Below are 26,818 nucleotides of genomic sequence, written 5' to 3'. Positions count from 1 at the left end.
GTATGTTTTTAAATAACATTTGACTTTAATGACTAACTTCTGACATGCAGCTGATATAAGAAGTGAGGCTCCTCACCGTGTTCTTCCTCTTGAGTTTGAGTTGGCTCACAGCCAGAGCCTCGGCGTACTCCAGCTGCTCGATCTCCTCCATCTTCTCGTTGTATCGTCTGGTCTGCTCCACGATGAGCATCTCCACACAGCTGCAGGCAGAGGGCCACAGCATTTACAACATCTGATGAAACTACAGTCCAAAACACGGATCACCTGGTCAGAATGGAAAATGTTTTGTCCTGGTTTCCTCACGTTGTGGTCTTGGCGACATCCTTCATGCTGAGCAGCGGGTCGGCGGTGTCAGGGCAGCGCAGGATGCACGGTGCAAACACTATGGCCAGAGAGTTGGGGGACATGCGGTTGTGAGCCTCTTCTTTGGAGACCCTGCAGGAACGTTTTCAGACAGAAGAAGTCATTCCACTGCCTGCACTGTCGGCTTTGTTTGATTAACAGGAACATTTACATTTCCTGCAAAAAATACACTTCGACAATTAACCCTTAAAGATTTGCTGAAAGCTGCTGAAGAAGCTGAAAATATAAATTAGTAAAACTATAGGTGTAAATTCAGTTTGAACAGATGTCTGCTGCTGAAAGTAGGAAAACAAAAGTGAAAAATCAGTAGAAAATGAGCAAAAAAAAAAAACAACAAAAAAAAAAAAAAACAGCCGAACAAGCAGAAATGTAGCTAAAATAACAGAAAAAGTACATTTCAGCCCAACATAGTTTAAAAAGTTGAAACAGAGTTAAAGTTCAAAGAAGATAGTGCCCACTGACTGACGACTTGTATTTAGCTTTGTCAGTCATCTTGAATAGCTAATTAGCTTTCAGCAGGTGGTGGGGATCACTCTTAGCTACTACCACACCAAGATTTAGCTTAATATCTTTAAAACTGATTTAATTCAGGGTGAAAGAACTGAACTGAGCACAAAGCAGATTCAATTAGGAGAAAAGCAGCTGGAAACAAGGCTAAAAGTAGCTAAAATTTTAAAAAGTAGCAGAAAAAAGTTAAAATTTACAGACCAATGGGAAGAACAGAGAAAATTTTCAAATTATCAGAAAAACAAAAAGTAGTACAACAAAGTTGCAATTTGTTTTCAAATAGCAAAAATAGCTAAAACTAGCTTAATACAGCTTTAAAAGTAGCTGAAGTTAGCACAAAAACAGAAACAGTGCATATGCTGAATTAAGCAGTAAGAAGCTGAAATTATCACAGAAAGTTTAGTTTAAAACATAGAAAACCGCTGAAATTAGAAGACGCTGAAAGAGGCATAAAAAGCTTAAATTACCAAAAAGAAGCTGAAAGAAGCTTAAATTAGCAGGAAAAAAGCCGAAAAAAAACCCCTCAGAAGAAAAAAGCCGAAAAAAGCTGAAATTGGCACAATGTAAAAAAAAAAAAAAAAAAGAAGCAGAGTACACTAAAGATTTATGAACATTTGAAAGGGTTTTAAGGATGATGAAGACCGCTTCATTCATTTTRAATGAGAAAYAAAATGGCAGAAAAATATAAATATTTCAAAAAGTATAAATTACTGAAGTACCAAAAGTCACAGCTGGAATGCTGAACATTTTAATATAAATCTTTGAAATTGCACAATAATTGCGGAATGACATAAAACCGTACAGAAGAAAAAAATAAAAAGCAGTTAGGAAAAGATTTTTCTCTTCATTCTGTACCTTTTTCATTTAGGGCATGATTTACTTTGGTTTTATTACTATATACAGATTGTTTTTTTAAATGAATGGAATAAATAAATAAAAATAATAAATAAATTATCATACTTGTGTGAATACTTTATAAACACTTACACAATGATCTGATCTGGACTCCACTAACAGAAGAGTTCCTACCTAAAGTTTGAACTTTGCTGATTTACATAAYAACATACCTGACAAGGTGGAAGATGAGTCGCTCTAATGTGCTGAAGTTTGCTGAGGGAAGCTCCTCCAGGACTTTATAGATGGCATGAAGCTGCTCCTGAGTTTCTGGCAGTTCTAACAAAATACATTWAAAAAATGTAAACAACACTTAATTCTGAATATTAACAGTTTACTGTGATAAGCTCACTTTTATTCACAGTAAAGGAACATTTGACAGGAGATTTAACATTTGAGGAGTGGTTAAAAAAGGAGCGCGACAAAAGGTTTCTGTTGTGAAACGTCTCCCCCTGCTGGACAACGCCCGACTCACCCACTGCATGAAGGAAGTCGTTGTAATGTGCGAAGGTCATGAGTGGATCTGGTAGCTCCCGGAGCCACTGCTTCACCAGGCCAGTTACTGTGTGGATGGGATAGTCTTCCAGGTGGACTAGATGGGGATCTGCACGTGGGGAAAGAGGCAGTAAGGGCATCAAAAAATGTTTCAATTTACGAGCTGAAACAAATGAAATGAAAACAGAGGTTTCTTCGGTTCCCTGACCCGTTTCCAGCCGCTGGTGCAGGTCTTTGATGCGATTGGCGGAGCCAGATTTGCGATAGATGCCCTCGGTGTAGAGACCGTGCATCTCCACGTGCTCCAGCATCATCTCCAGAACCACCGGCACRGGGTTCTTCTCGCTCACCAGGTGACAGACGCGCACCTTAAAGTGCTGCCCGGTGATGACCTCGTCGCTCTGTGGATTCAGCGCACAGCGTCGGTCAGCAACTCGTCTTCTCAAATCAAACAATACTGTCAATGCGTTCATGTGGCAAAAAACAGAAAAAGAAAAACGCACCTTTCTGGCACAGAAAGTGGAGCAGTCGATGTTTACTTTGCTAAGACACTTCTTGTGGCACACCATCTTACAATCTGTAGGAAAAGTTTCAAACAGGACAAATAAATAACTTTGATCTGTTGATGTTTTACTGAAAAATCCTGGTTTGTTGTTTGTTTTACTCACGACAGCACATGTAGGCTTTCTCCATGACCCAGATGTAAGAGCTGCACTGGTCACACGACTGCACGATGCTGACCTGGTAGTTGACAAAACCATGATCCAGGAAGCACTGCGCCTAATAAAACACAGTCAGCCAGAGGTTAAACCAAACCAATCATTACTGACTACAATTTATTCTTTTCAATTGCAAACTTACACTTTTATGTTTGTTCCTCCTCTTTTTTCTAGTTTTGGCAAGCTGAAAGACAAGACACGTCTGTGAATACATCGTTCATTTTTTTTATTTTAACCTTGCTGGTACAAAGCTCCCTCCCACACACAGCTCCACCAGACTAGTAGCAGGAGAAATAGATCCTTACAAATCATTATGATTTCATTGCAGAACATATCTTAAACTTGATTTAGAAATGGTTTCTTTAAAAACAGTTGTATGAGAGGTTGACTGGGAGCTAAAACATCTGGTAAGAGCCTCTGTACTTGCTCCAGTTCTTCAGAAAACGTACTATCCTGGTCCGACATGGGATCATTCAAATAAGGTTCGACCGAATCCTATATTGTCATTTTCTAAAACTTATAAATAATGTTGCTTCTTCTTTTTTTACAACAAAATGCAGTGCTCCTACAAAAGACTGTAAACAGCATAAAGCACTGTTGTGAAGATGTGCTGAAGTGGGAGTGTTGGAAATGGTAGGAGGCTCTTAAAGAGACAATTCAAGGTGTTTAGATTTATGTTTGATATATTACATTGATATATTTTCATAAACTGAAGGTAACACAGTTACTTGATTGTGGTACAGCACTGAACAGTGCCTGGAAAATACATAATACCTCCCGTTTAAAACGACAGAGCCTTTTACCTTTGCAGGCTCCGCCTCTTCCTTCTTCATTTCTCCTCTGATGAAGCCGTCCAGCACGGACTGGAACAGGTTGACCACGAGCGGGACGTCCTCTTGGTGTTCGTAACCGGCCAAGTGGATCACTTTGTTCTGGTAGCCCGACATTAGACCTTTGTAGCCGATGGTGGGTTTCTGTTCAGACGTGGGACAGAATTAATCCAAGGAAGGTAAACCCAGATTATTAAGTATTCAAGCCTGCAGGCARGCTTACCTGGACAGAGTACATGGATTTGATGGTGTCTCTGAACTGCGAGGTGGCTGTGACAAAAATGGATTCTGTACTGGACAGAGACTTGCCCCTGGATCGAAAATCGTTGACCTACAAAAAAAAACAATAATTTAAAAAAAGAACAAATAGTGTTTTTTCCCCCCAGTTGAGACTATTTCCAAAACATAGTCTGAACCCNTGTCTCTGAACTGCGAGGTGGCTGTGACAAAAATGGATTCTGTACTGGACAGAGACTTGCCCCTGGATCGAAAATCGTTGACCTACAAAAAAAAAATAATAATTTAAAAAAAGAACAAATAGTGTTTTTTCCCCCAGTTGAGACTATTTCCAAAACATAGTCTGAACCCCGTTCCTTTTGACTCACCTGGTTGCCCAGGAACTCGTCGAGGTGCCGCAGCTCGTTGGCGTTTTTGATTTCTCGGTCCAGCGAGGCGTTCCACTGCTCCGACACCCGCGTYGCTCGACTGATCTTAATGGTGGGGTTTCTGCCCAAAGTCCGGCCGGCACGGTCGCTGTGGGGGTGAGGGAGAGTCCGAGACACATGTCCAGATGGAGACACTACAAAAATAACAAAGAAAGAGAGAACATTTTTATTGTGTTAGTGTATAAACTCTATTTACGAGTGCTTAATGCTTAAATATTCTATTTTTTTCAATTTCAATTCTTTATTCATTTCATTAAAACAAAACAAATAATTTAATATACATTATACAATAAAAAGAAAAATATAAAAAGAAAAATTAGAGAAAAAATATATATATATGTATATCAAAATCACAAATCCAGCACTACCATGATCCAGGAAGCAGAGGTTAAACCAAACCAGTCATCATTACTGTGGACAATTTATTCTTTTCAATCGCAAACTTACACATTTATGTTAGCACACAATATTAACCCCAAAAAATCATCCATACAGTTAGGGGGTCGTATTATAAACGTAAAATGATMGATTTTTTGCTAATGTACTACCACAACAGATTTAAATATTTTCTTGTATATAACTAATATTGTGTCACGAAGGAGGAAAAGCTTTCTTCTTGTTGACTGTGGAGACAGAAAGAACACGTGGATGCTAGTTGCACGTCCACATGTTCAATAGGACCAGACAAGCTGCTCTCACAGCCGTCCGTCTGGCTAATTTAACAATCTGGATTGGACTTTTTTTATGCTTTTTAAGTCAAATAATTTTTAAAATGGGAGGTTGCGTTAAACAGAATATTACGTTGGTTGTACAAACTACCTTCTGTGTGTGTTGACTTGGCGTTGAGGGACTGAATTAACGTCAGCTCTTCGTTGTCCGGAGTCTGGGCCTCTTTGGATCGTTTCTTCAAAAACTTGAAGAATCCACCAGACCTGCAGAGAGAGGGAGAAAAAACTAAGTGAGTGAATGTTTGCAAAAACAAAACAAAAAAAAACCCAATAAAGTTCATCTGTTTGAACATTAGGAGCAGTGATGTACTTGTCTGGAGTGGAAGCGCTGGAGTGGACTGACTCCTGGGGACCAAAACCCTCCTGCTGCTTCTTTGGGACGGAGCTTTCCTTTAGGCCAACACTGTGAGTTTCTGACGAGGGGTGTGTCTGCAGAGCAGAGAACTTTGTTTACAGACTGAGCATGACGAACAAGGAGCAGGTTTTACTGATGGACCAATAATTGAATTACCTCTCTGCTCGAAACAGCAGCAGCAACTTCAGAACTTGAAGAAAAACTGTCARTTGATGGGTGTGACACGTCGCTCCTGCAGAGAGATCAAATATTAACAATTTCAGTAAAAAAAGGGCAGGATTTTTTTWAACAAAAATAAAAAAAGAGAGAGAAAGCGGTGGAGCGGACGTACAGCTGGGGTTTTATTGTCCTCTCCTCTCGGTTGTGAAGAGGAGGAGAGCCGGTGCCCTTTGAGTTTTCCTCYTTAATCCTCCTTCCCTTCCATTTTTCTGGTTTCTCCTTTATGGCTCCGGAGCGGCGCTGCAGATTCACGGCTCCGACGCCGTCCTCGTGTCTCTCCCACGTGGCGTCAACAGGCACCAGGGGTAACGTAGAGGGTCGGGCCGGACCGGCAGAGGGAGGAGAACCTTTCGCCTCCTTCTTCCCTCCCTTGTCGTCCTTCACCTTCCAGTTGACGAAGGTGTACTGGTCCAGCTCCTTGCTGTCCGACCTCTCTTTGAGCTTAGATGTCTCCTGGTTCTTGCTCTTCGGTGGAGTTGTCTGATCTTTGCTGGTGGCTTCAGAGGAGGAGGAGGAGGAGGAGGAGGAGGAGGAGGAGGCTGAGGCGGCAGCTCGTTCCGTCGCCATCTTGTTGTGCTCCAGGCCTCTTCGTCTCCTCTCCTCTCTCTTCTTGGATGAGGGGTGCTTGTGGATCAGAGCGGGCTGGCCCCTCTTCTCCTCAGCAGGTGGACTTGTGGAGGTAGTGCTGGTCGGCTCCTCCCCCTGAGTCGAAGACGTGGACTTAAGTGCGTTAGGGGTGACCTCATTTGAGGGCAGCACCAATTTTGGGTCCGGCCGTCCTTGTGTTTGGTTCTCCAAACTGTCGTCGTCGTCGTCGTCSTCCTCCTCCTCCTGCTGAGGTCCAGCCTCAGACGTGGCGCCGTTAGTCTTCAAGCCCAGCTCCTCACCCTCCAGCTCCTCATCTGTATGTGAGCTGGCATTTTCCTCTTCCTCCTCCGGAGCAGAGAGGTTTTCATCCAGCATCTCCTCGTTGACCAGCTCTATATCGGGGTCCTCTCTTGTCTGAGGCTCCCGCGCTCCCCTTCGCTCCTCTTCCTCCCTCTGCTCCTGTGCTTTCCTGGCTGCTGCCTTCTCCTCCTCCGCTCTCCTCCTCCTTGCTTCTTCTTCCATTCTCCGTTTAGCTTCCTCTTCTGCTTTTCGCCTCGCCTCTTCCTCCTGCTCCTCTTTCTTCCTCCTTTCTTCTTCTTCTGCTCGCCTAAGGGCCTCCTCTTCCTCTTCTTTCTTTCGTTTCTCCTCACGGATGGAATGACACCTGTTAGGCACAAGACATGATAAGTATGGTTGTAAATATTATCCTCAAAGTACAACCTCATTTCCATTGAATTATGTAAAACATAAATAAAAACGGAATACGATGATTTGCAACTCCTATATTTAACTGAATACGCTACAAAGACAATATATTTTTATTTTATTTATTTAACCTTCATTTCACCAAAACATTAAGAACAGTTTCTTATTTACTTATTTCTTATTTAATGTTCAAACAGATAAACTTTACTGTTTTTATTTTTGTTTATTTTCTTTACAAATATTCACTCATTTTGAATTTCATGCCTGCACATTCCAAAAAAACCTGGGACAACAAAAGACTGGGAAAGTTGAGGAACATTCCACAGGTGAACAGGTTAACTACAAACAGGTGAGTGTTATGACTGGGTATAAAGGGAGCTTGTGTAACACACAGATCAGGACCAACCAAAAACCAACACTGAATATTTGTGACCTTCAATCCTTCAGGCGGCACTGCATTAAAAACTCACATCATTCTGTAACAGATATTAACACATGGGCTCAAGAACACTTCAGAAAACCATTGTCGGTGAACACAGTTCGTTGCTACATCTATATGATCAAGTTAAAACTCTACCATGCAAAGCCAAAGCCATACTGTATATCAACAACACACAGCAACACTGCTGGCTTCTCTGAGCTCATCTGAGATGGACTGATGCAAAGTGAAAAAGTGTCCTGTGGTCTGATGAGTCCACATTTCAAATTGTTTTTGGAAATCATGGATGTTGTGTCCTCTGGGACAAAGAGGGAAAGGACTGTCCAGATTTTTATCAATGCAAAGTTCAAAAGCCAGCCTCTCTGATGGTATGAGGGTGTGTTAGTGTCCATGGCATGGATAACTTACACATCTGTGAAGGCATCATTAGTGCTGAAAACTACATACAAGTTTTAGAGCAACATATGCTGCCATCCAAACCACATCTTTTGCAGAGATGTCTCTGCTTATTTCAGCAAAACAATGAAGTCACATTCTGCACGTGTTACAACAGCGTGGCTTTGGAGTGCAGGTACTAGACCAGCCTGCCTGCAGTCCAGACCTGACTCCCATTGAAAATGATTGGAGCAAAAATACAACAGTGGAGACCCCGAACTGTTGAGCAACTGAAGTTGATTATCAAGCAAGAATGGAAAAATTCCACCTACAAAGCTTCAACAATTAGTGCCCTCAGTTCTCAAACTATTATTGATTGTTGTTAAAAGGAAAGATGATGTAACACAGTGGTAAACTTGACCCTGTCCCAGCTTTTTGGAACGTGCAGGCATCCAATTAAAAATGAATGAAAATTTGAAAAACAAAACAAAACAAAGCTTATCTGTTTGAACATTAAATATCTRGTCTTTCTATTGTATTCAGTTGAATATTGCTTGAAAAGTATTTGCAAATCATTGTATTCTGTTTTTATTAATGTTTTTCAAAATAAACTTCGGTTGCACAAATGTTTTCATTTTACTTTCATATAAAGACAAAAAAAAAAAAAAACACTTTTTTTGGTTCACCTTTTGCGTGCTGAGAGCCCCCTGACCAGGGCTTGTATTTTTGTAGCGCCTTGTTTTTGTCGGTGGTACTCTAATCTCTGCCTGTGTCCCCTCCACACCGCCTGGATCAGAGTCGCCGCCTGTCGCCTTTGCTCCTTTCTGCAGTAACTACGCCAAGAGAACTAAAAGACCAAACAGAGACAACCAAGATTCTTCTTAAATGGTCTTTAAGTTGTTATAAAGCAAACAAAGCAAACTGTACGCTGTACGCTGGTGTGAGAAATAAATCAATGGTCCGTCTGCATTTACCTGGATCAAGATGGCTGCCCTCCTCATGTCTAGAAACTCCTGCCTCTGCAGGCGAGCTCTGAACCAGCGCTGAAGGAAGATGATCTTCCGCATGACGTCCTTGTGCAACATGTCCTGCAGTTTCTGTCGCTCCAGCTCCTTTAGAAACACCTGCAGAAGCAAAACGTACTGGAATAAACCAACAGTTAACTTCTGAAGGTGCAGCCATCTTGACTGATTGAGCCATCACCTGTCATTGTTAGGTTACAGTGCAGCAGGATTACAGTATCAATTCCCTCTTTTACAGTCTGACTCCTAAACTAGATGTCAGCAGCTGATTTTAGGGGACATCATGCGAAAATGGACTTTGTTCCTCTCCTGAGTCCAAACTTGGTTTTCAGTTCTGTTTTGTGAAATTGTGAGAATGGTTGTCGCTATAAGCAAATTATAAAACAGTGATGCTTTTTTCTTTCAGTTCCATAATTGATACACAGTGACGATAATAAAAAGAAAGAAAAAAACTTTGTCAGATCATTATTACCTTTTTATTTACAAATATTAAATGAAATATTTTACTCTAACAACAGATTTAGAGTTGGGGGTGAGGTTCTGCCTCAAGTGGAGGAGGTTAAATATCTCGGGGTTTTGTTGAGGTTGGCGYATGGATCCGTGCAGATTCTGCAGTATTGTGGACTCTGTACTGGTCTGTTGAGCTGAAAGGTGAAGTGCTCTGTTTACAGATCAGTCTACGTTCTTACCCTCACTATTTATCACAAACTCTGGGCAGTGACCAAAAGAATGAGATCTTGGATARAGGTGGTTGAAACGAGTTTTCTCTGCAGGAGGCCTCTGTGTGGTCCATCAGAACTATTTCAGCAGCTATGTTTACATGGACACAAGTAATCGCAATAAACAGCCAATCTGAATAAAAATGCATCGTGTAATCAATGGGAATATTCTGATCTGATTCAGCTCGATCAGAACTGATCTGTAATGAGAGGGGTGGTTTATGCTGATAACTGTGTGCATGTAAACATTTATTCTGATCGTGTTATTCTGGTTGTGGAAAACTGACCWGACTGTGCCTGTGCACCCTATGATGCATTTCCACCTAGCTAGATGCTAATATGTCAGAGAAGCAAAAATGGTCAGTTAGTGATACAAGATTTCTATTAGAAACTTTGAAAGAGCTCAAAATTATCCAACGTTTTTAAGGTTGAAAATATAGAAACACGGAGGGCAGTAAAGTTTTAACACCACGTGGGTCATAAAGTATCAAGTTGGGGTCCATAGATAATCTGCAGTAATCAAAGCAAAGGTTAAAAAAATTAGTGATGTAATATTTTTCCTATAATTAGTACAAAAATAATTACATTAAAAATATATACAATTATGTCATTTTGCTGTAAAAGCTGATTGACTTGTCAATAAGCCCTTCTTTATTAAGGTTACTGACAGTTTGTGTACTCAGACCAGTAATATTTGGGGTCACAAGCATCTGCCACAGATATTTCATGGGTCAGAAGGTGAGAACCACTGCTCTGAGACAGGCTGAGACGTTCAGTTATCCAGGAGGCTCAGTAGAGCTGCAGCTCCTCCACATTAAGAYGAACCAGTTGAGCTGTTTTAGGCATCTGGTAAAAACGCCTCCATATGAGGTGCTTCAGGCATGTCCCACAGGGAGGAGACCCCGGGGAAGACCCAGGACACGTATGTCTCTCGTCTGGCCTGGGGACCCCTTGAAATCCTCCCAAACAGAAGAAAATGTATGAATAAATGAACAGATGGGACTTTAGGAAATCAGTATACACACAGCTGTAAAATCAAAGAAAAGTAAGACTTTTTAAAATACCTTGCTTCTAAATAGAATACCTTAGTTTTGCCTATCTGGTACGTGGTGGGGTCGAGGTGCATTTTCTTTTCAAGCAGCTCTAAGATGTCATCTTTGGAGGCAGAGGTGATCTTTGGCAGCAAAACCCTGAACTGCTCCACAAATTCCTGAAAGAATTGCAGAGATGATGGTTATTAAGGCTTTTAGTAGTTGAGATATGAGATGAATGACTGTAGGCTGTTGGACAAATCTGCTGCTGTACCTGGAAGGTGTACTTGGCTCCGTAGCCTGACCTCCTGATGCGAACAGTTTCCAGCATTCCTGTGTAATGGAGTTGCTGAAGCACCAAGGCCTCATCCAGATACATCTGCTCCTGCTCACGCACACAAACAGTTACATTCAGAAACCCAAGGTCTCAGACTAAATGAGAATTTGTATCACTACCGGAAGAGCAAAGGAGCTTGTTTAACAGGATTAAATTAACACTTTTTAAAAAGTCAATAAACGACACAATAATATTTTACCTTCTCGGCGTTGGAGCGGATACAACGAATGAAGAAAGGCTCTGCTTTGTTCAGAGTCTCTAACAGTTTGGTCAGAGAGTTCTGGGGAGAAAAAAGAACGAAAAGTTTCACTAGGCTGTAAAACAAACACCCGTCTCCGAGTCCACGATTCCTGAAGTGTGACCTGGAACTGAGCGCTGATGCTGGGCGGTTTCTTCTTCTTGTGCAGGTGCAGCAGAGACTTGGTGGTGCGGTCGTGCAGCGTCAGACTCACGATGAACTTCAACGACTGCGAATCCAGCAAACTCTGGAAGCAGAAACCCAGCGGTGAACTCCCTGCTCGCAAATTACAGAGAACTAACCGAGCCACTCGGGTTTACCTTGGGGATGGCCTGCCTCTGTCGGACGGTCTTGTTTTTCCTGTGGAAAAGGAAGAAGCGGTGTGAGTAAACAGGAGGCGTGAGGTGGGAATCTGGATTAGGGTAAGCGGATGGAGTGTTGTGAGACCAGGTTAGTAAGAATGGGTGACTTCTTCATGCGCAGCTGGTGAGTGGTGAAACACAGGCTCACACCTAGACTGGATGACGAGGTTTAGACAGAAGAAGAAGAGGAGGAATGAAACACTTCAAAAAATCAGCTCAGCAGAGACTCCACACACACAGACAGACATGCTCTCTACATCTTCATGTTCTCTTTAGTGTCATGTCTCACACCGCAGAGCTTACATGCTAAAAATTTGATATAAAAGATCTTGCATGTCAACAGTCTTTGTTGACAGTCATGCAGTAGTTAATGTATTCATGGCATCCAGGTTTTGGTCAACAGAAGCTGATTATCCAGCAGCTCATAATGACTAATTATTAGTGCTGGGCATAGATTTAAATTGTTTCAGTTGCAATTAATCAAGACTTTTTTTAATCGCAAAAAACTCTGTTTTGTGTGTTTTTTGAATGTTGTTGTTTTTTTTTTTTTGATTCGGCATGTACAGCACTTTATTGCAGCTGTTGTTGTTTTAAAGTAGTAGTACTTCTATGGCTGAATGTGCACATTTATATGTGGCAATACAGTCTAGAGGCAGCACACTTTTTTTCTTTTTATCTTCTTATGAGTTATAGTGTTTTTTTCACTGCTGACAACTGGYACCTCAGCATTTATCTTTAATTCCTGATGTACATATTTTGTATGACAATAAAAACTCTGAATCCTTGATTAATCTCATTTATTATTATGACTCAAAGATGTTTAGTTCTTCTCAAGTACTGTTTTCTTTATAAAAGGAAAAACAGTATTTTTTTCTCCTATGTGCTGATCAGACTTGTCTGCAGAAACCTGTGTTTGTTACAATAATTTTAAATTGAACTCATATTTCAGGCTTGGACTCCTCCGGTGAGACAGTTCAGACAGTTCAGAGTTCCAGCGCAACTTCCAGATGGGTCCATTCTAGATTATAGAGGGGTTTACGACTATATAGCAGCGCAGAAACTTTTTATTTACAAATTTATTAAAAGATGTCAACAACAGAAGACTAGTCCATCCAGCCTCACATGTTGGAGCCAGAGTCTGACCCAGAGCCAGAGGAGAATGAAGACAATGAAACTGTAGTTGGTAAARCCAGACCTTATTTGGCAGTAATCGTTCAGAAAAGGTCATACAAAATAGAGAAAACTGAACGGGTTGATAAATATGACCCAAATAGAATATAAAGATATCTTTACAGCACCAGGAGAAACTAAATTCTAATTTTCTGCACTCCTAAAGCAGGGGTTCTCACACCATTTGGGTCCGGGGACCCCTTACAAGGGCAAGAAAATTCCAGGGACCCCCTCATAACCCCCATGCTGTTTTAAAAGATAATTTGTCATTTCAACCCCTAAATGCCATAGGAATATATATTTTTATTAGGTTTATTATGTTTGTTTTTTAGTTCATTGTTCTCCATGCATTTTTAAAAATAAAAACCAAATTAACAATTTAGTGAAATTTTTTGAAGGCCCCCAAGATACCTCTCACGGACCCCTGGGGATCCTGGGACCCCAGTTTGAGAACCTCTGTCCTAGAGACRCCAAGTACTAAACAAAAGGTATATAGTGGCTAAAAAAAGGTAGATTTTGCAGGATATGTCCACTTTAACAGGAGTTAAAATGACTGGTCTGCTTTAACACAATAATAACTCTCTAATGTAGTGCGTCCACACGTCCCACAGTGCTCTCTCCGGTCAGAGGATCATTTGCTTTTAAAGGTTCCTCGCCCAAGACTCAAACTGATAGACTCTTCTCTGTTGAAGGTCCAAAGTTGTGGAATAATCAGCCACTAGAAGTCAGGCACTCTCCGTCTCTCTTAGTTTTTAAGTCTTGTTTAAAAATACACTTTTGACTCTGAACTGGTTCTCAGCCTTACTGTATATCAGGATACTGAGCATTTCTACAGTTTCTTCGTCATGAGAGATTTTAGTGTTACTAATTTATTACTACTTGTAAATTTTTTGTATTCTCCAATCTAGGTACCTAATTTTGTGATTTGTATTGGTTTTATTGAACTGCACTTAAATGGTTTATAAATAAAAGTGGTATGTTATGTTTTAACGTGCCCAACACTACTAATTAATAATCTGCCATGCTGCAATGTTTCACCACACTAGATCAAAAGTAAATATTAATGTCARAGCTGACACATTAGTCATGGATGCAGGAGCATGTTCTGCCTGAGCTGATGAAACCGGACTGATCTGGAGAAGAGCCGACGCTCTGTCTGCAGACTCACTGGAGGACGTTTCGTGGAAAGCGGAGGCGACCCCAAGATTGAAGCAGCTTGCGAGGGTCCTCCCCGTCCAGCTGCAAGTTCTTAATGGAGCTGATGATCTCTGCATGCATGTCTCTGATCGCGCGCACGCACACACATGTACACACACGGTGTGAATATAGGAGAAAAGGGGGAGGATGGGGAGCAGGGGGGGAGGAAAACGGGGGAAAAAGCAAAAAAAATTGGCGAAATGTATAAAACACGATTTAAAAAGAAAAAGGATAGTGTGAAGATCACCACTGTTAGGACACCTGCAGTAGAAAAAAACCACAGCAGTTACCCAGGACCACCACTACAGAACAGCTGGGGGGTCTCATACCAACACACACTTCAGATTTCACACTCTGCCCATCGGTGAACCACTAAATCTATTTCTTCCTCCTCCCGATTATGAACGAGGAAACCACGAGACACACAAGACCACCCAACCATGCTGTGACTTCCTTTATAAAAACAGACAATAAAAGATACACAGAGATAGAGATGTGGGGGTATTTAGAGATGGTATTCACAGACGTCTGGCTGCCACTGTGGTAGTAAACATGCAGAGCTGAGCTGGTGCTCGGCAGGAGTTGGCCGTCTGTTTCCATGCTGCGACTGTTACTGGCTGTAAGTTGTTACGGGTGTGTGCAGTTCTTTAACCGTGGCTGGTGGTTACACTGGAAACGCTGGCTCCGGTGAGGTTAATATCTTCCCATAACCCAGAGGTAGTCCATGCAGGTTTAGGTCTTTACTTACCGCGACTGACTAAGAAAACAGAAGCCAAGCAGTGAAGGAATTTAACCCTTATTAGAAATTTACAACCTCAACTCCTTGGTGTTTTCAGATCTAAAAAGACTGGACGCTTTAAAGATATATACAGTATGTAGAACATGATGTATAGATGTCAACTTGTACAGGCTGTCCGTAAATTACATGGATTTGACACCATTTTGCAGATATTGGGACAGGGTTCCTACAGTTTAAGGCAAGTTAAATTTAAGATTTTTTAATGCCAAGTGAAATTAAATTTAAGACCAATTTCATAATAAACACAAATGACAAAAATTAAAAACTGGCAGAAACTCACAAAACAAAGTACTTTTGGTTGAAGTATTCAAATATTGCTAATAGAGCATTTGTTTTATTCATATTTAACTACTTTTTCATCAAATATAGCAAAAAAAACATTTTTTAGCTGTCAGTTTTAAACGTAATTTAATTTCTGGAAATCCTCTAACAACCTAAAATATAAGAGTTTTAGGACCCACAGAGGGGTCTTAACCCCAAATTGCTGTAGATGACACCTTAAAGTGCCTGTGACATCAAATTTTTTAAAGAAATATGACCACATTTTTGGAAAGATAACAATTTTAACATATTAAAAACTAAATTTCACATTGCTCAGGTGAACTGTTGTAGAGATATTTGCATGTGAAATAACAGGAAGTGATGTCAAAGGGGAATGTCTGCATGTGAATATTTAAAAAATAAATAAATATTACCAATTATTTTAATATTAGACGCATTACAGTCATCCTATTTACAATGTATTCACATTTTTAAGACTTCAGAAAGATTGATTTAAGACATTTTATGGCTAATTAAGGCCTTATTTTTGGACTGATGAATCCAATGCCTTTTAAGACTTTTTAAGGATCTGCAAGAACCCTGTAGGAGGTATACAGAAATCTCACACTTTTTTTCCCCAAAAACAGATGATTACATCCAGTCTGGTTCTACAAAAGTTAAAGTAAAACCAGTCTAAATCTAAACACTACGATTCTATTTCTTTCTGAGAAAACTCTCTTGGTTGTTTTGCACCAGACATTTCTGTCTGTTTATTAAACATGCGTGTGATTTTAAGGCTTTACAGCAGGATGATGTAATCTGAGTGGCTAATAGGGGAGGACTATTGCAAACACTTTCCTGTGCTCCACTGCAAAAATAATAAATGTGAGGAAGTTGGGGGATTATGGCGAATACAGAAGAAGGAAGGTGATTACAGTCTGAGARTGTGAGCCAAACTATTCTTCACTGTTTCACCAAACTTKTTCAAAAGATTGGACGTTTATAATTTAAGGAGCAGAAGTTGAAACAGAAAAAGAAATAACATTTTTCACCCACTCAACACACTACTTTACATTGATGTCATTTTAAAAAGCACCACTGTTTTATTACTTAACAGCTCAATTCCTTCCTGCTTGGCCTCCTGTTCTCACTTCTTTGTTCTTTCKACCAAATTCACTTACTTCTTATTCTCAAAGCTAGCAAAGATGTCTTCAAAGGCCTCTAGAGGGCGCTCCTCTGAGTGATCAAAGTAGAAATCGAGCATAGAAGCTCGTCTGTGGAGGAAGAGGAAGAGGAGAGAACCGCAAACACTGGGGTCACCAAAAGGTGGGGAGGATATGGGTGACTGAGATGAGGTTAAATAAATTTTAATCTGTCACTGAGATGACAAAAAGTGTTTTATTTTTTTTTTTTTTTTTGATAACGCATATTTCAGGTGTTGGTCCTCATCTCATTCAGAACCAAAGGAATAATGTAGAGGTCCACAATACACCAGGTTAAATATCTCCATCAAAGTGACAAGRACTGTAGTTTCCTTTAAGAAAAAATAAATAATAAAAAAATAAATAAAATAAAGCAAACTGCCTTCACAGGTAAAACCAGTCCAAAACACACTGAACACAAAGTAAATCTCAGCTTTACAATCTCTCAGTGCGTATCGCTTACCTGTACATTCTTTCTATGGGGGCATTGGACCGTTTGAGTTCTCCAAGAGGAGTTCTGGAGGCTGGACGGATAACACCTACAACACCAAACATAGAACAGCACAAAAAACATTTAACAGAACTGTTTTATTTAGAAACAGGTTTATTTGAAAGCTCACCAAAAGGGGACAGAGCACCCAAATCCTCTGAAAGATCACAGAGGAAAATCTCCAAATCTCTGAAAACCTCAAGTTCTGAGGCCTCCACATTATTCCACGCTGCCATGACGGCTAATTACAGAGCAGCTTTCTGAAGCTGTGGTACAGCAGCAGCTGTTTGATGTTATCGTTCCATATTTATGTAGGCTAACACACCAGAACTGATTATTAGAGAGTTGTCTATAATGGAAAAAAAAAGAGAGAAATTGATCTTGTTAGATGAGGTACCTGCAGTTTTGGCGGCCCAGGAACGACCAGCTTCATTGAAAGCAGCGAGGCCTCTGATCGTAGCTCGCAGGATGCCCCATCGGAACATGGCCACCGGGTCCATGCCGATGAGCTGCCGCACAAACGCCCGGTCGCTGCTCCTCAACAGCGCTATGATATCTGGTCGCATGTGGTCTGTGTTCTTCTCCCGGAAATCCTGATGAGAGAACAGTTGTTAGAGAGACACTAAGAACACTAACAATGAAAGAAAGAGTGTTTACTTCTGATTTCATTTAAAACTTTATTCATTTCTTTAAAAAATTCTATGTACACAAAAAAAAGAAAAAAAAAACACAAACATAATGAAATGAAAGGAGGTGAGAGAAGAAAAAAATCTTATATCTGCCCCTTTTTTCCTCAAATATAAACTCAAACAATACTAATCTTCAATTAACATAAAACAAAACAAGAAAAAAGTCAAATCCTTCTAGAACACAAATTTACATGAATACATATTATACTGTTCCATATTTCCTCAAAAGCCCCACTTTTYTAATTTTCTTGATCTAGCATTTATAGCATCCTCTTCCAGATTATGCCACAATCTGACTCCTTGGATTGAGGTATGCCGTTCTTTCAGACTGGTTCTAAATCTATGTTTCATGAACAMCTCTATTCCCTTTAGGTTATAACAGCTCTCTCTCTCTTAATAAAGTTTATCTAGATGTTTAAAGGTAATGTCTTTTACTGAGCCTTATACATAACTAACAAAATGTTATAATCAACCAAATCATAACATTTCAACAACAACAATCATTACCTTGATGTGATATTTGACTTTCCCTGCAAAGTGCTGAATGACAAAGGCGGGCTCCATGACCGGCGTGGGGACAAAGTATTTGTTCCCCTGGTGCTGCTGCTTGAATTTGGCTAACAAGGTCTTATCTGTGGCATGAGGGAAGCTGGAGCACAAGCAGCAGAGGGGGAGAAACAAAAGCTCTGAACAAAAAGCTTCAACTACATGAAAATAACTATTCACATCCATTTGAATGAAGAAACGAAGAAATGCAGCTATTCTTACTTGCTCTCCTCATCTAGGAGATACAACAAGCCTGTGGGCTTCTTGATGATGAGATTGATGCAGCCCACGTTGTCCGTGTAGTCGATGTTGTGCCAGGTGATTCCCTCAGCTTGGTACTCCTCCTTTATTAAGAAGAAAATCATGTTTTGATGAGCAAACTGCCACAAATATCTGTGCGACATTTAGAGTGCAACGTTTGAACGTAAATCCAGCTGCTAACCTGCTCCAGATTAAAAATGTGATTATTGAAGTAATACTGCAGCTGCTCGTTTGCATAGTTGATGCAGAACTGCTCGAAGCTGTTGACTTGGAAGTCTTCGAAGCCAAAAATGTCCAAGACACCGATGGACAAGCACTGGAAAACAACAAAAAGTCTTGTTAAATCACTGTTCAGCTGATTGTCTGCTGTCCCAGAAGGCGTGTGGGGCATGTTTTTATGTGTTAGTGTCTCACGGGAACAGATTCCTCCATGTCTTTTTTGTTGAGCAGTGCATGGTTGATGCGAAGGACTATCCAGTCAAACAAGGCACTGTAAAGAGATTTGGCCATGGAGTCTCTAGCTGTGATAGCCTGATGGAAGAAAGAAGTGATTTAAGCTAAATTTATAACTTTACCAAGAACTTTTAGAGTGTGAATGCAAATYAGAATATAAGGAAAACACATTTATAGGAGTTTAAGGGGGGAAAAGTAGGCGACAGTAGCTGCGTTTCCATTGCAAATGTGCACAAAACTTTGTCGACATTCTGTTTGTTCTCACGATACGTCATTACAAACATGGCGGCAATGGATGTAAACACATGCTGCTACCAGGACACTAGCGCTCATCATTAGAGGAGARGTCGGCGTCTTATCGAGGCTTTCGAACGACAAGCCCCTTATACTTGGGAGCGGCTACGTATGCGGCGTTTTTGGAAAATTGTAGTAGGTGATTTTACTGCTACTTCTACTTCCTGTTGTCTTCTTCATCGTCGTCTTTTTCACCAGTAGAAACAGCCAGTTCTTGATCACGTGACTCCCGTGATGCGAAAAAAGTGTTTCCATTGCAGTTTTGCGAAACACACCAATTTCGATACAGCTGAAAAACCACTTCATCCTAGAGCAAAACCATTTTGTCAAAAAACCCAAGTTTTTTCGAAATTGACGTGTTTCCATTGAGCAAATTCATTTTCGAAATTCTAATTTGCGCATTTTCATGGTCAATGTAAACGCAGCTAGTGTAGACTGTAGAATGTTTTCTTTCTTGAAGCCCACCTCAGACTGGCTGTAGGGGAGAATCAGCTTGTCATTGACCGTCACCGTTTTCCTCTTCGTCAGCGCCTCAACCAGCAGCTCCTCCTCAACCTGGGGAAGCATTAATGCCACAAGTCAAAAATGCACAACTACCAAAATTAAGTAAAGCAACCAAAAACCAAGACGCCAAAGTTACCTTCAGCAGGTCGGAGAGGGTGGTCAGAACTTCTGGTGGCCCCACCTCCAGACCRTCCTCTCGGCCCGTTGACTTCCGTTGGTAAGTCACGTTGCCAAGATAAAGGATTGCGGAGAGCACAGAAAAGATCCTGCAACACAGTAAAGATTACACAGCCTGAAAACAGCAGGACCAAGAGGAGAAAAGGGGAGACTGTACTGGCTTTATAAATTGATACAGTACATCACTTCTGCATGTATCTGTGTTTCATTAACACAAATCCATTAAAATAACGCTCCTGTTCACTGGTTCACTCACTGTTTTTTAGTGGCTGGCAGGAAGCCAACCATCTCCATCGCCTGCTGCAGCCTTTCAAAATCATGACGCAGATCTTCCTCATCCTCGATCTTAAAGTTTTCCTTAAAAAGGAGAAAAAAAGGAGAAACAGTTAGAAGGGAGGGACAAAAAGTGAGATCATAAACCCCACAATTGCCCAAAATGACGATGAAAAGGAATCGTTGAGGGAAAAAAAAACTAAAAGGGTTGAGGGAAGATGGGAATCTAAACAAGAGAGCCATCTTAACATGCAGCGCACGTGTGTGAGTTTATACAGCAGCTTATTCAGAAAAGTTGGCAGCTTTCATGAACGCCACATGCACTTCAAGAGCATTTGTCTTTTTTTTTTTGTCAAACCTCGTTAACTAAATTAACAGGCTGTGGACTGATAAAGTCCCAATTTATTTAAATTTACAACAAATCAGATTTAAAAGACTGTACCTGCTTGAGGTATAAGAACTCCTCCGGTGGCAGCAATTTATACTCCTTCCTCTCTTCAGCTGTAGCACCCAATAGCAGGTAGTAAAACACGTGATAGTTCCTGGAAAAAATATATATAAAAATTAAGAAAACACTTGAAAGATACTATAAAAAGTCTCTTTTATGAATTAATTCTTAGTGGCATCTTGGCTTGTTTGCCATCATAATGAGCAGGTAGGAGCCTCGTATTTATTGTCAAACAAAGGCTTCGTCTTCGCGATAAAATAAAGCTGAACTTATTGTAAAAAGCTAATAAAATGAAGACAACATCTGGAGCTGAGCGACGCTTATATCAGTTTTCCATTTGTGAACTGAGTAGGTAAGTAAACAAGTGATTGGGGCTTTACTGTAAAACGCACACCGAATTAATGAGTTTCCACACTTATCACACGAAAACATCTGACAAACAGAGTCTCTGTCTCTCTAAATCGAAGAGTAAGAAATGTTGTCAACAGTAACTGTAGGCGAGGTGATTACCAGCTAACTGCAGACGGAGTAGGCGGAGGGGTTACAAAGACGGACCTGTCAGAGGAAGGTGGATACATTTTTAAAAAACCTAGCTGGGAAAATCTAAACAGGAAGTTCACGAGTGAGTAATGCTCTTCCCACTCAAAAGCATCTACTTTAAGTTTTTATACGAGGTATTCCCTGTCTCAGCTGATAATTTACGGTTTTATTTGAAGTAGTTCAGTCAAAACACGTCAGTCTCACTGATTTAAAACCAAAAGTAAGCCATGCCACAAACAATACGAATTCTTTTCTCTAGAACCGTGGCACATTTTGTATTAGTCACATAAGCAGTCTAGTTGTTAAGTGAATGTTGTTATGAGTAACAAATAAAAGCGACAGACAGTACAGTCAGTGTTACAGCAACAGATGAGTACGACTGATGAGACATTACAAACTAAGAGAGAGCCCCGTAACTGGCTTTACAAATATCAAGTAGAGTCATGTTAGTTTAAATATTATTCATTGTCGATGCGTTCAGTGGGTTGTGATTTRTTAATCTAATTTGTTGGTTAGCAACTGAACATGTTTTTAGAGTCCGAGGTGGTGAGTGTGTGGGCGTGGAAGCGTTTCAGCAGATGACTGTCTGAACTCAAAGGCTTTCAGCTGAACTTTATATTAAACTATAGCAAAATCTTCCTGTTTATACAGATGGATTCATGAAGTCTGGTGGTCTTTCTCCCCCCTCACCTCTCGTTCTTCTCTCTAGAGACCAGGCGAGACTTCTCCAGGAGGTACTTCTCCACCACAGCCCTGAAAGACAGCAAGAGAATGAGCAAAACTATAACTTATAGCTTAAATACTAAAAGAACTCTACGCTTTGTGTGTCAGTAAGTGAAAGTGGGTTGGGGAAAGTGAAAGAGGAGGATGAGTTGAAGTGAGGGCAGGTGGTTGGAACAATCAATGAACAAAACGTTCAGAAGCAGCCACACAAATGGTGGAGCTCGGCAAAACTCTGACGACACAGGAGGGCCGCTGCGGAGCGACATTTTCACTGCAGTCATGAGGCGCGTTGTTTTAAATGCAGCGGTATTTACCAAATAAACCAGGCCAGAGTCATAAAGTAGTCTAAATCTGATTTTATAAGTCAGACTTGTTTTTTCTATAAGCAACAAGAAAACTGACGCCAGTCCTTGCGACACTAAGATTAGAGACTCACTGTGAGAAACTCGTTTTTATCACACACAAAAATGCAACCTTAAACAGATAACCAATTAAAACTGCACACACCTCGCATTTGGAACTGCTGATGTGTCATTGCTACAGACACACAAACAAAATGTTAAAATAGTTTTACATGCTGTAGGTATTACATGTTCGAGACACTGATAACAGACAAATTAATGGTTTCAAGAAGCCAGTCTTGAGGCACACCACGAATACCTGATAGGAATTCAGATTAACCTGAACTCACACACATACCTCTGGAACCAGTTGTAGGTACGGACTAGAGCTAGACGGTATACCAATTTATACCAAAAACCAGGTTTTATTTTTGTAATGATATGAATTTTGTTTTATTTCAGCATACCAGTTTGAATAGCCTAAACCAGTGATTCCCAACCAGGGGTACGTTTACCCCTTGGGGTACACGAGCACATTACAGGGGGTGAGTGGAAAAATTTCCCAGGTGTGTAAAAACATAAAAATAGGACAGGGGTATGTAGGTCCCTATGATTTCTATCCACAATGTGGAAAATGCAAACAGAATCATGGAATTGACACAGGAATGGAATCCAGTATAAAACGCGGAATCTCACAGAATTTTCTTATTTGGGCTTTTTGATGTATTTTGGACAATACAATGTATTTTGGATACTGCTGTTTTCTGCACCTGCCATTACCTGGTTTATTTATTTAATTACTTATTCACTTTCAAGGCAACATATTTATCTTTATTTTTAATTTGAGTTGAAAAAAATAAAATGTCTGAAAATTAAACAATCTAGGGTGTTAAATAAATAATTTTCATTTAATAATCAGTTGTTGTACATTATAGTTTTGGATAATCATCATTACGTTTGACAGAGGGGGTATTAGTGGTATGACAAAATGGCTCAGGGGGTACTCAAGTCTAAAAAGGTTGGGAGCCACTGGCCTAAACAACACTGGGAACGTTGCACGGTCCGTCAATAAACTGTTTCACGAGGGCGATGCCCAAGAAGAACCTGTGCCCAAAAAGTGGATGGCCCACACCGTACAGAAACAACCCAGCTCCAAAAGCTTGAATGTCAATCAACCGTCTGCACTCCGCAAACTCTGCCGAGCCAAAGCCACGAGCAAGCTGTTCCACCCCCTCAGCCACAAACATGTCCCAAGACTGCTCAAGGCCAAAGTCGGCACCCTCCACACCCAAAACCAGAGCAGCCCCAGGGGGACACCTGAGCCACACATCCATGTCTGCAAGAGGTATTCGACACTCACAGGTATACTCAAAAAGAAAAATACCATCAAATTGTTAAAAATACAGTGGTATAAACATTTTGTAGTAATGCCAATCACTAAAACTGACCAGTGAATACCTGAAATTTGACTCAAACTTAATTTAAACGACTAATAAATACACCACCTATTCAAGTTACTTGTTTCTGGGAATCGGTTTCAAAATTTAAACACTATCCATTTTGCTTTACTTTATAATGTGCTGCTGGATATTTCTGTGTAATTTATTTACTTCATGTTAGTTTACTTGTTCAATAATGTAAATTAAAGGAAACCTACTGGAATTATTCATTTAAAGTTGCTATCTGATACTTGGTACGACATCAACAAACAACGTGGACATGGTCGGTTACAGACGAGACCGACTGCTGATAAACTGAAGGAAAAAGCTGAACTTTTGACCCCTACAGTCAGGCAGAGAGGTGGCTCTGCTTTGCTGTGGAAAGTATTTCGCAGGCATGTTTCAGATCCATTTGTCAACTTGGAATGTGAGATTGATGCAGATCAACGGAGACGTTCACGACGTCACCGTGAAACATTTCTAATCTGACTGATGTGACATTACCCTCATATCACAGAAAAAGCATTTTGGCTTCTGACCCTCAAATTAACCGAGGCTTGTGGCTCCATCTAATTCTGGTTTAAATGCTTAAGCTTCTCTAATAACCTGATTAAATTACCACAAACAGTCTTAACAATTACCTAACAATTAATGAACACTTTCATTTTTAATAATTTATAGTAACTGTTTGCATCTTTGTAAATTTCTTTGAAAATACGCCATTTTGTTAAACTTTAGTGGATATTTGGAGATTATCCAAGGACCCCCACCCAGTGTTTCATGACCCACAATGGGATAATGACCTCAAATTTAGGAACCACTGGTTTAATTAGTAAAACAGTGACATAAGCTGTAAGCTTTTGTCTTTATAGCTGCAAAGTTTAACCATAAAACACTTTTACTGACTCTTACCTCCTTCACACGAACATGTCTTCTAAAGTGTTCTCCTTTTGACTATTTTGAACCATCTTGAGATAATATTTTCAGATTTAAAGCATAAATCGACTGTCAGCTACTTTGAGAGCAGACGAAGGTGCAACAGCAGGCTCTCCTTTGTTGAACTCCTCTATTGACTGTCTGAATAGCTCCCACTGAAGACGGAGAGACAGACAGGCTGTCTTTGTCAAGTCTATAAACAGAGCCGTGAAGGTCCTGACTGAGTGTAAAGAAACAGAATGCTGCAGTAGCAGATGTTAAGCAGATGTTAAATCACAAGAGGCGGTTTGCATCAACTAGATCATAGAGTGCGTCTCCCAGCTTTCAGTTTGTAGCTTAGAGCTCCATAAAATCAACCCTGCAGCCTGAATCAAACCCTTCTCAGTGAAAGCAATCAGACAATGATGGGACCAGGAGCCATTAGAGGACAATCAGACTGGGGGATGCCCACTTTCTGCAGCGCCGAGCAGCTGTCACCACAGGCATGTACACCTTTCAAATCGCAGTTTATTTTGAGAACTGGAGACTTTTACTTGTGCAACCGTGTCGAAAAACTCATACCGTTACAAGTCTGAGCACTGCACTCAAGAGCCCTTCAGGTTTTACAACGAATACATGACGTGGTTTGTTCTTTAAAGATGCTGCGGTGAGCAGCTGTTCCCCTCCCCCTGATGAAGAAATAAGGAAGTGACACAGCTGACCAGACTTTGATGCACCTTCTAAGCAGAGTTTTACTGCTGAGGGAAAAAAAGGGAAGAGAATGCTAATGGTTAAAAGTTAGCTTTCACATACGCACTGAGACACATGACCAGCCATCAAGAGACAATAGAGGAAGATGATTAGCTAAAGGGAGGCACAAAACTGAAACACTCATAAAAAAACAAGTCCTTGAATGTTTTGAACAAAAGATTTGTAGGAGGGTTTGATAAAATACATTAAAATTCACATGCTTTATGAATCTGGTGATGGATTACTTACCCTCGCACCACTCCGCTCTCCAGATAATTAACCTGGATGAATTTACCAAAACGACTGGAGTTGTTGTTGTGGGCTGTTTTAGCATTACCAAAGGCCTGAAAAAGACAAGAGGTAGACAAGGAGGTTTGGGTGTGTTTTATCAAATCAGCACAATATAAAGATTTATTCTAGCTGGATCTGAAGTTTTAGTCGTCTAAATAAAAATCCACCACATGCTGCGCCCACTAGCCTCCCCCAAAATGTTTCAGATTTCTGCAGCTCATTGAGGATGTTTGGAAACGAGAACTTGCAGCTTTTAAACCTTATATGGAAGTGCTACAAGACAAACTGCAGTGGAGAGTGCTTCCAACTACACACATCTCTCTATCAGAACATTTAATGAACCCGACAACAAATCTCTATTACAATAAAAAGGTTTAATATCCCTGGAGTTGTATCAGGTTTTTACAAGCAGCTGAAACGCTGATTTATCTTCATTTACTCTGCTTGATGTGTGCGTGTGTGCACAGAGGGGCAAGTGAAAAGAAGAAAATGACAAAGAGGTCACAGGTCAGAGATGATAAATGCGGCTCGGTCCTGCCCGCGCAGCAGAGTCGGACCACGAGATTAGAAACGGCTTTCTTTCAAAGAATTTCTAACTCAGACCCAAACCAGGTTTTAGTGAGGTGGGTCACGGTTACTGCATCGATACGATAACAGAACAGCTCTAGTTTTTGTTTTGTTTTTTCGTTCTCGGTGCACATGTTCACATGGTTACACACACCACAGAAAAGATCACTGCAGGGGAAGTTGACTCAGTGAATGTTAAATGGGGCCCACATTGTGTTTTTCAAAGAATTTACCGGCTGAATTTGACACAGTTGCATCAAAGCCGATCGGGACCACATACAAATACATAAACGACACATCTGCAGACAAATACTGGGAATGATCGGCATCTTTGCAATGAAACACATGTTTTTTTTAATCTGCTCGCTGCCATTTTGAGCTGATCTGTCCTTCTGTTTTACTTCTCCTTTTACTCATTTTGCAGAAATACAATTTAGAGAAACACATTTTTTTCTTCTACTGCACTAAAAACCTTTAAAGCAAGGTGGGATTTTGAAAATACTTTTAAAGTCTCAAGCACTGCATGAGGCAACAGCTGCTGCTTGTTCATGGATGGTGAAACAGACGCTCGGTTATCTGTGACCAGACTTCTCTTTAGTTTGACCTGGACTCTCTAAACCAGTGGTTCCCAAACTTTTCAGCTTTTGACCCACAAAATTCCAGCAGCAGAGACCTGTGCCCCCAGTTGTTGTCGGTTGATGAACATTGTTTTCACTTCAAACAAGAGCATAGTAACATTATTTATTACGCTATTTTGTCCATCTTAAGTACACTAATCTTATTATTTTGTAAAAACAAAGGGAAAAAATGTTCTTAGTTGTAGTGCTGGGTGGTATACTGGTTTGTACCGAATACCGTTTTTTTATTTTTGCTATGATATGAATTTTTTGAATACCA

At 40.5% G+C, this 26,818-nt stretch overlaps 1 protein-coding gene across 1 annotated transcript in view; it reads right to left on the bottom strand.

The window, feature by feature from the left end:
* Positions 1-26,818, bottom strand: part of LOC106534475 (myosin IXB) — a 61,936-nt gene that overhangs the window by 6,387 nt on the left and 28,731 nt on the right. The window contains exons 5-41 of the mRNA XM_014031123.1: positions 25,313-25,407; positions 21,586-21,648; positions 20,350-20,449; positions 19,891-19,991; positions 19,594-19,723; positions 19,419-19,508; positions 18,621-18,737; positions 18,388-18,522; positions 18,168-18,289; positions 17,907-18,048; positions 17,108-17,303; positions 16,684-16,759; positions 16,200-16,292; positions 13,930-14,043; positions 11,550-11,589; positions 11,354-11,476; positions 11,191-11,271; positions 10,929-11,039; positions 10,708-10,833; positions 8,857-9,006; positions 8,569-8,729; positions 5,888-7,027; positions 5,713-5,788; positions 5,512-5,630; positions 5,293-5,405; positions 4,414-4,607; positions 4,202-4,309; positions 4,032-4,139; positions 3,782-3,952; positions 3,121-3,162; positions 2,928-3,039; positions 2,763-2,836; positions 2,468-2,660; positions 2,240-2,368; positions 1,938-2,043; positions 304-435; positions 77-200 (exon numbers count right to left, since the gene is read on the bottom strand). Coding sequence (XP_013886577.1) covers positions 77-200; positions 304-435; positions 1,938-2,043; positions 2,240-2,368; positions 2,468-2,660; positions 2,763-2,836; positions 2,928-3,039; positions 3,121-3,162; positions 3,782-3,952; positions 4,032-4,139; positions 4,202-4,309; positions 4,414-4,607; positions 5,293-5,405; positions 5,512-5,630; positions 5,713-5,788; positions 5,888-7,027; positions 8,569-8,729; positions 8,857-9,006; positions 10,708-10,833; positions 10,929-11,039; positions 11,191-11,271; positions 11,354-11,476; positions 11,550-11,589; positions 13,930-14,043; positions 16,200-16,292; positions 16,684-16,759; positions 17,108-17,303; positions 17,907-18,048; positions 18,168-18,289; positions 18,388-18,522; positions 18,621-18,737; positions 19,419-19,508; positions 19,594-19,723; positions 19,891-19,991; positions 20,350-20,449; positions 21,586-21,648; positions 25,313-25,407 — 5,307 coding nt within the window. The remainder of the gene's footprint in view (positions 1-76; positions 201-303; positions 436-1,937; positions 2,044-2,239; positions 2,369-2,467; positions 2,661-2,762; positions 2,837-2,927; positions 3,040-3,120; positions 3,163-3,781; positions 3,953-4,031; positions 4,140-4,201; positions 4,310-4,413; positions 4,608-5,292; positions 5,406-5,511; positions 5,631-5,712; positions 5,789-5,887; positions 7,028-8,568; positions 8,730-8,856; positions 9,007-10,707; positions 10,834-10,928; positions 11,040-11,190; positions 11,272-11,353; positions 11,477-11,549; positions 11,590-13,929; positions 14,044-16,199; positions 16,293-16,683; positions 16,760-17,107; positions 17,304-17,906; positions 18,049-18,167; positions 18,290-18,387; positions 18,523-18,620; positions 18,738-19,418; positions 19,509-19,593; positions 19,724-19,890; positions 19,992-20,349; positions 20,450-21,585; positions 21,649-25,312; positions 25,408-26,818) is intronic.

Source organism: Austrofundulus limnaeus, unplaced genomic scaffold (assembly GCF_001266775.1).
Source record: "Austrofundulus limnaeus strain Quisiro unplaced genomic scaffold, Austrofundulus_limnaeus-1.0 Scaffold1181, whole genome shotgun sequence".
NCBI classification, from domain to species: domain Eukaryota; kingdom Metazoa; phylum Chordata; class Actinopteri; order Cyprinodontiformes; family Rivulidae; genus Austrofundulus; species Austrofundulus limnaeus.
Note: the sequence above shows the minus strand (reverse complement) of the source record. Positions and strands in the feature narration are given on the sequence as shown.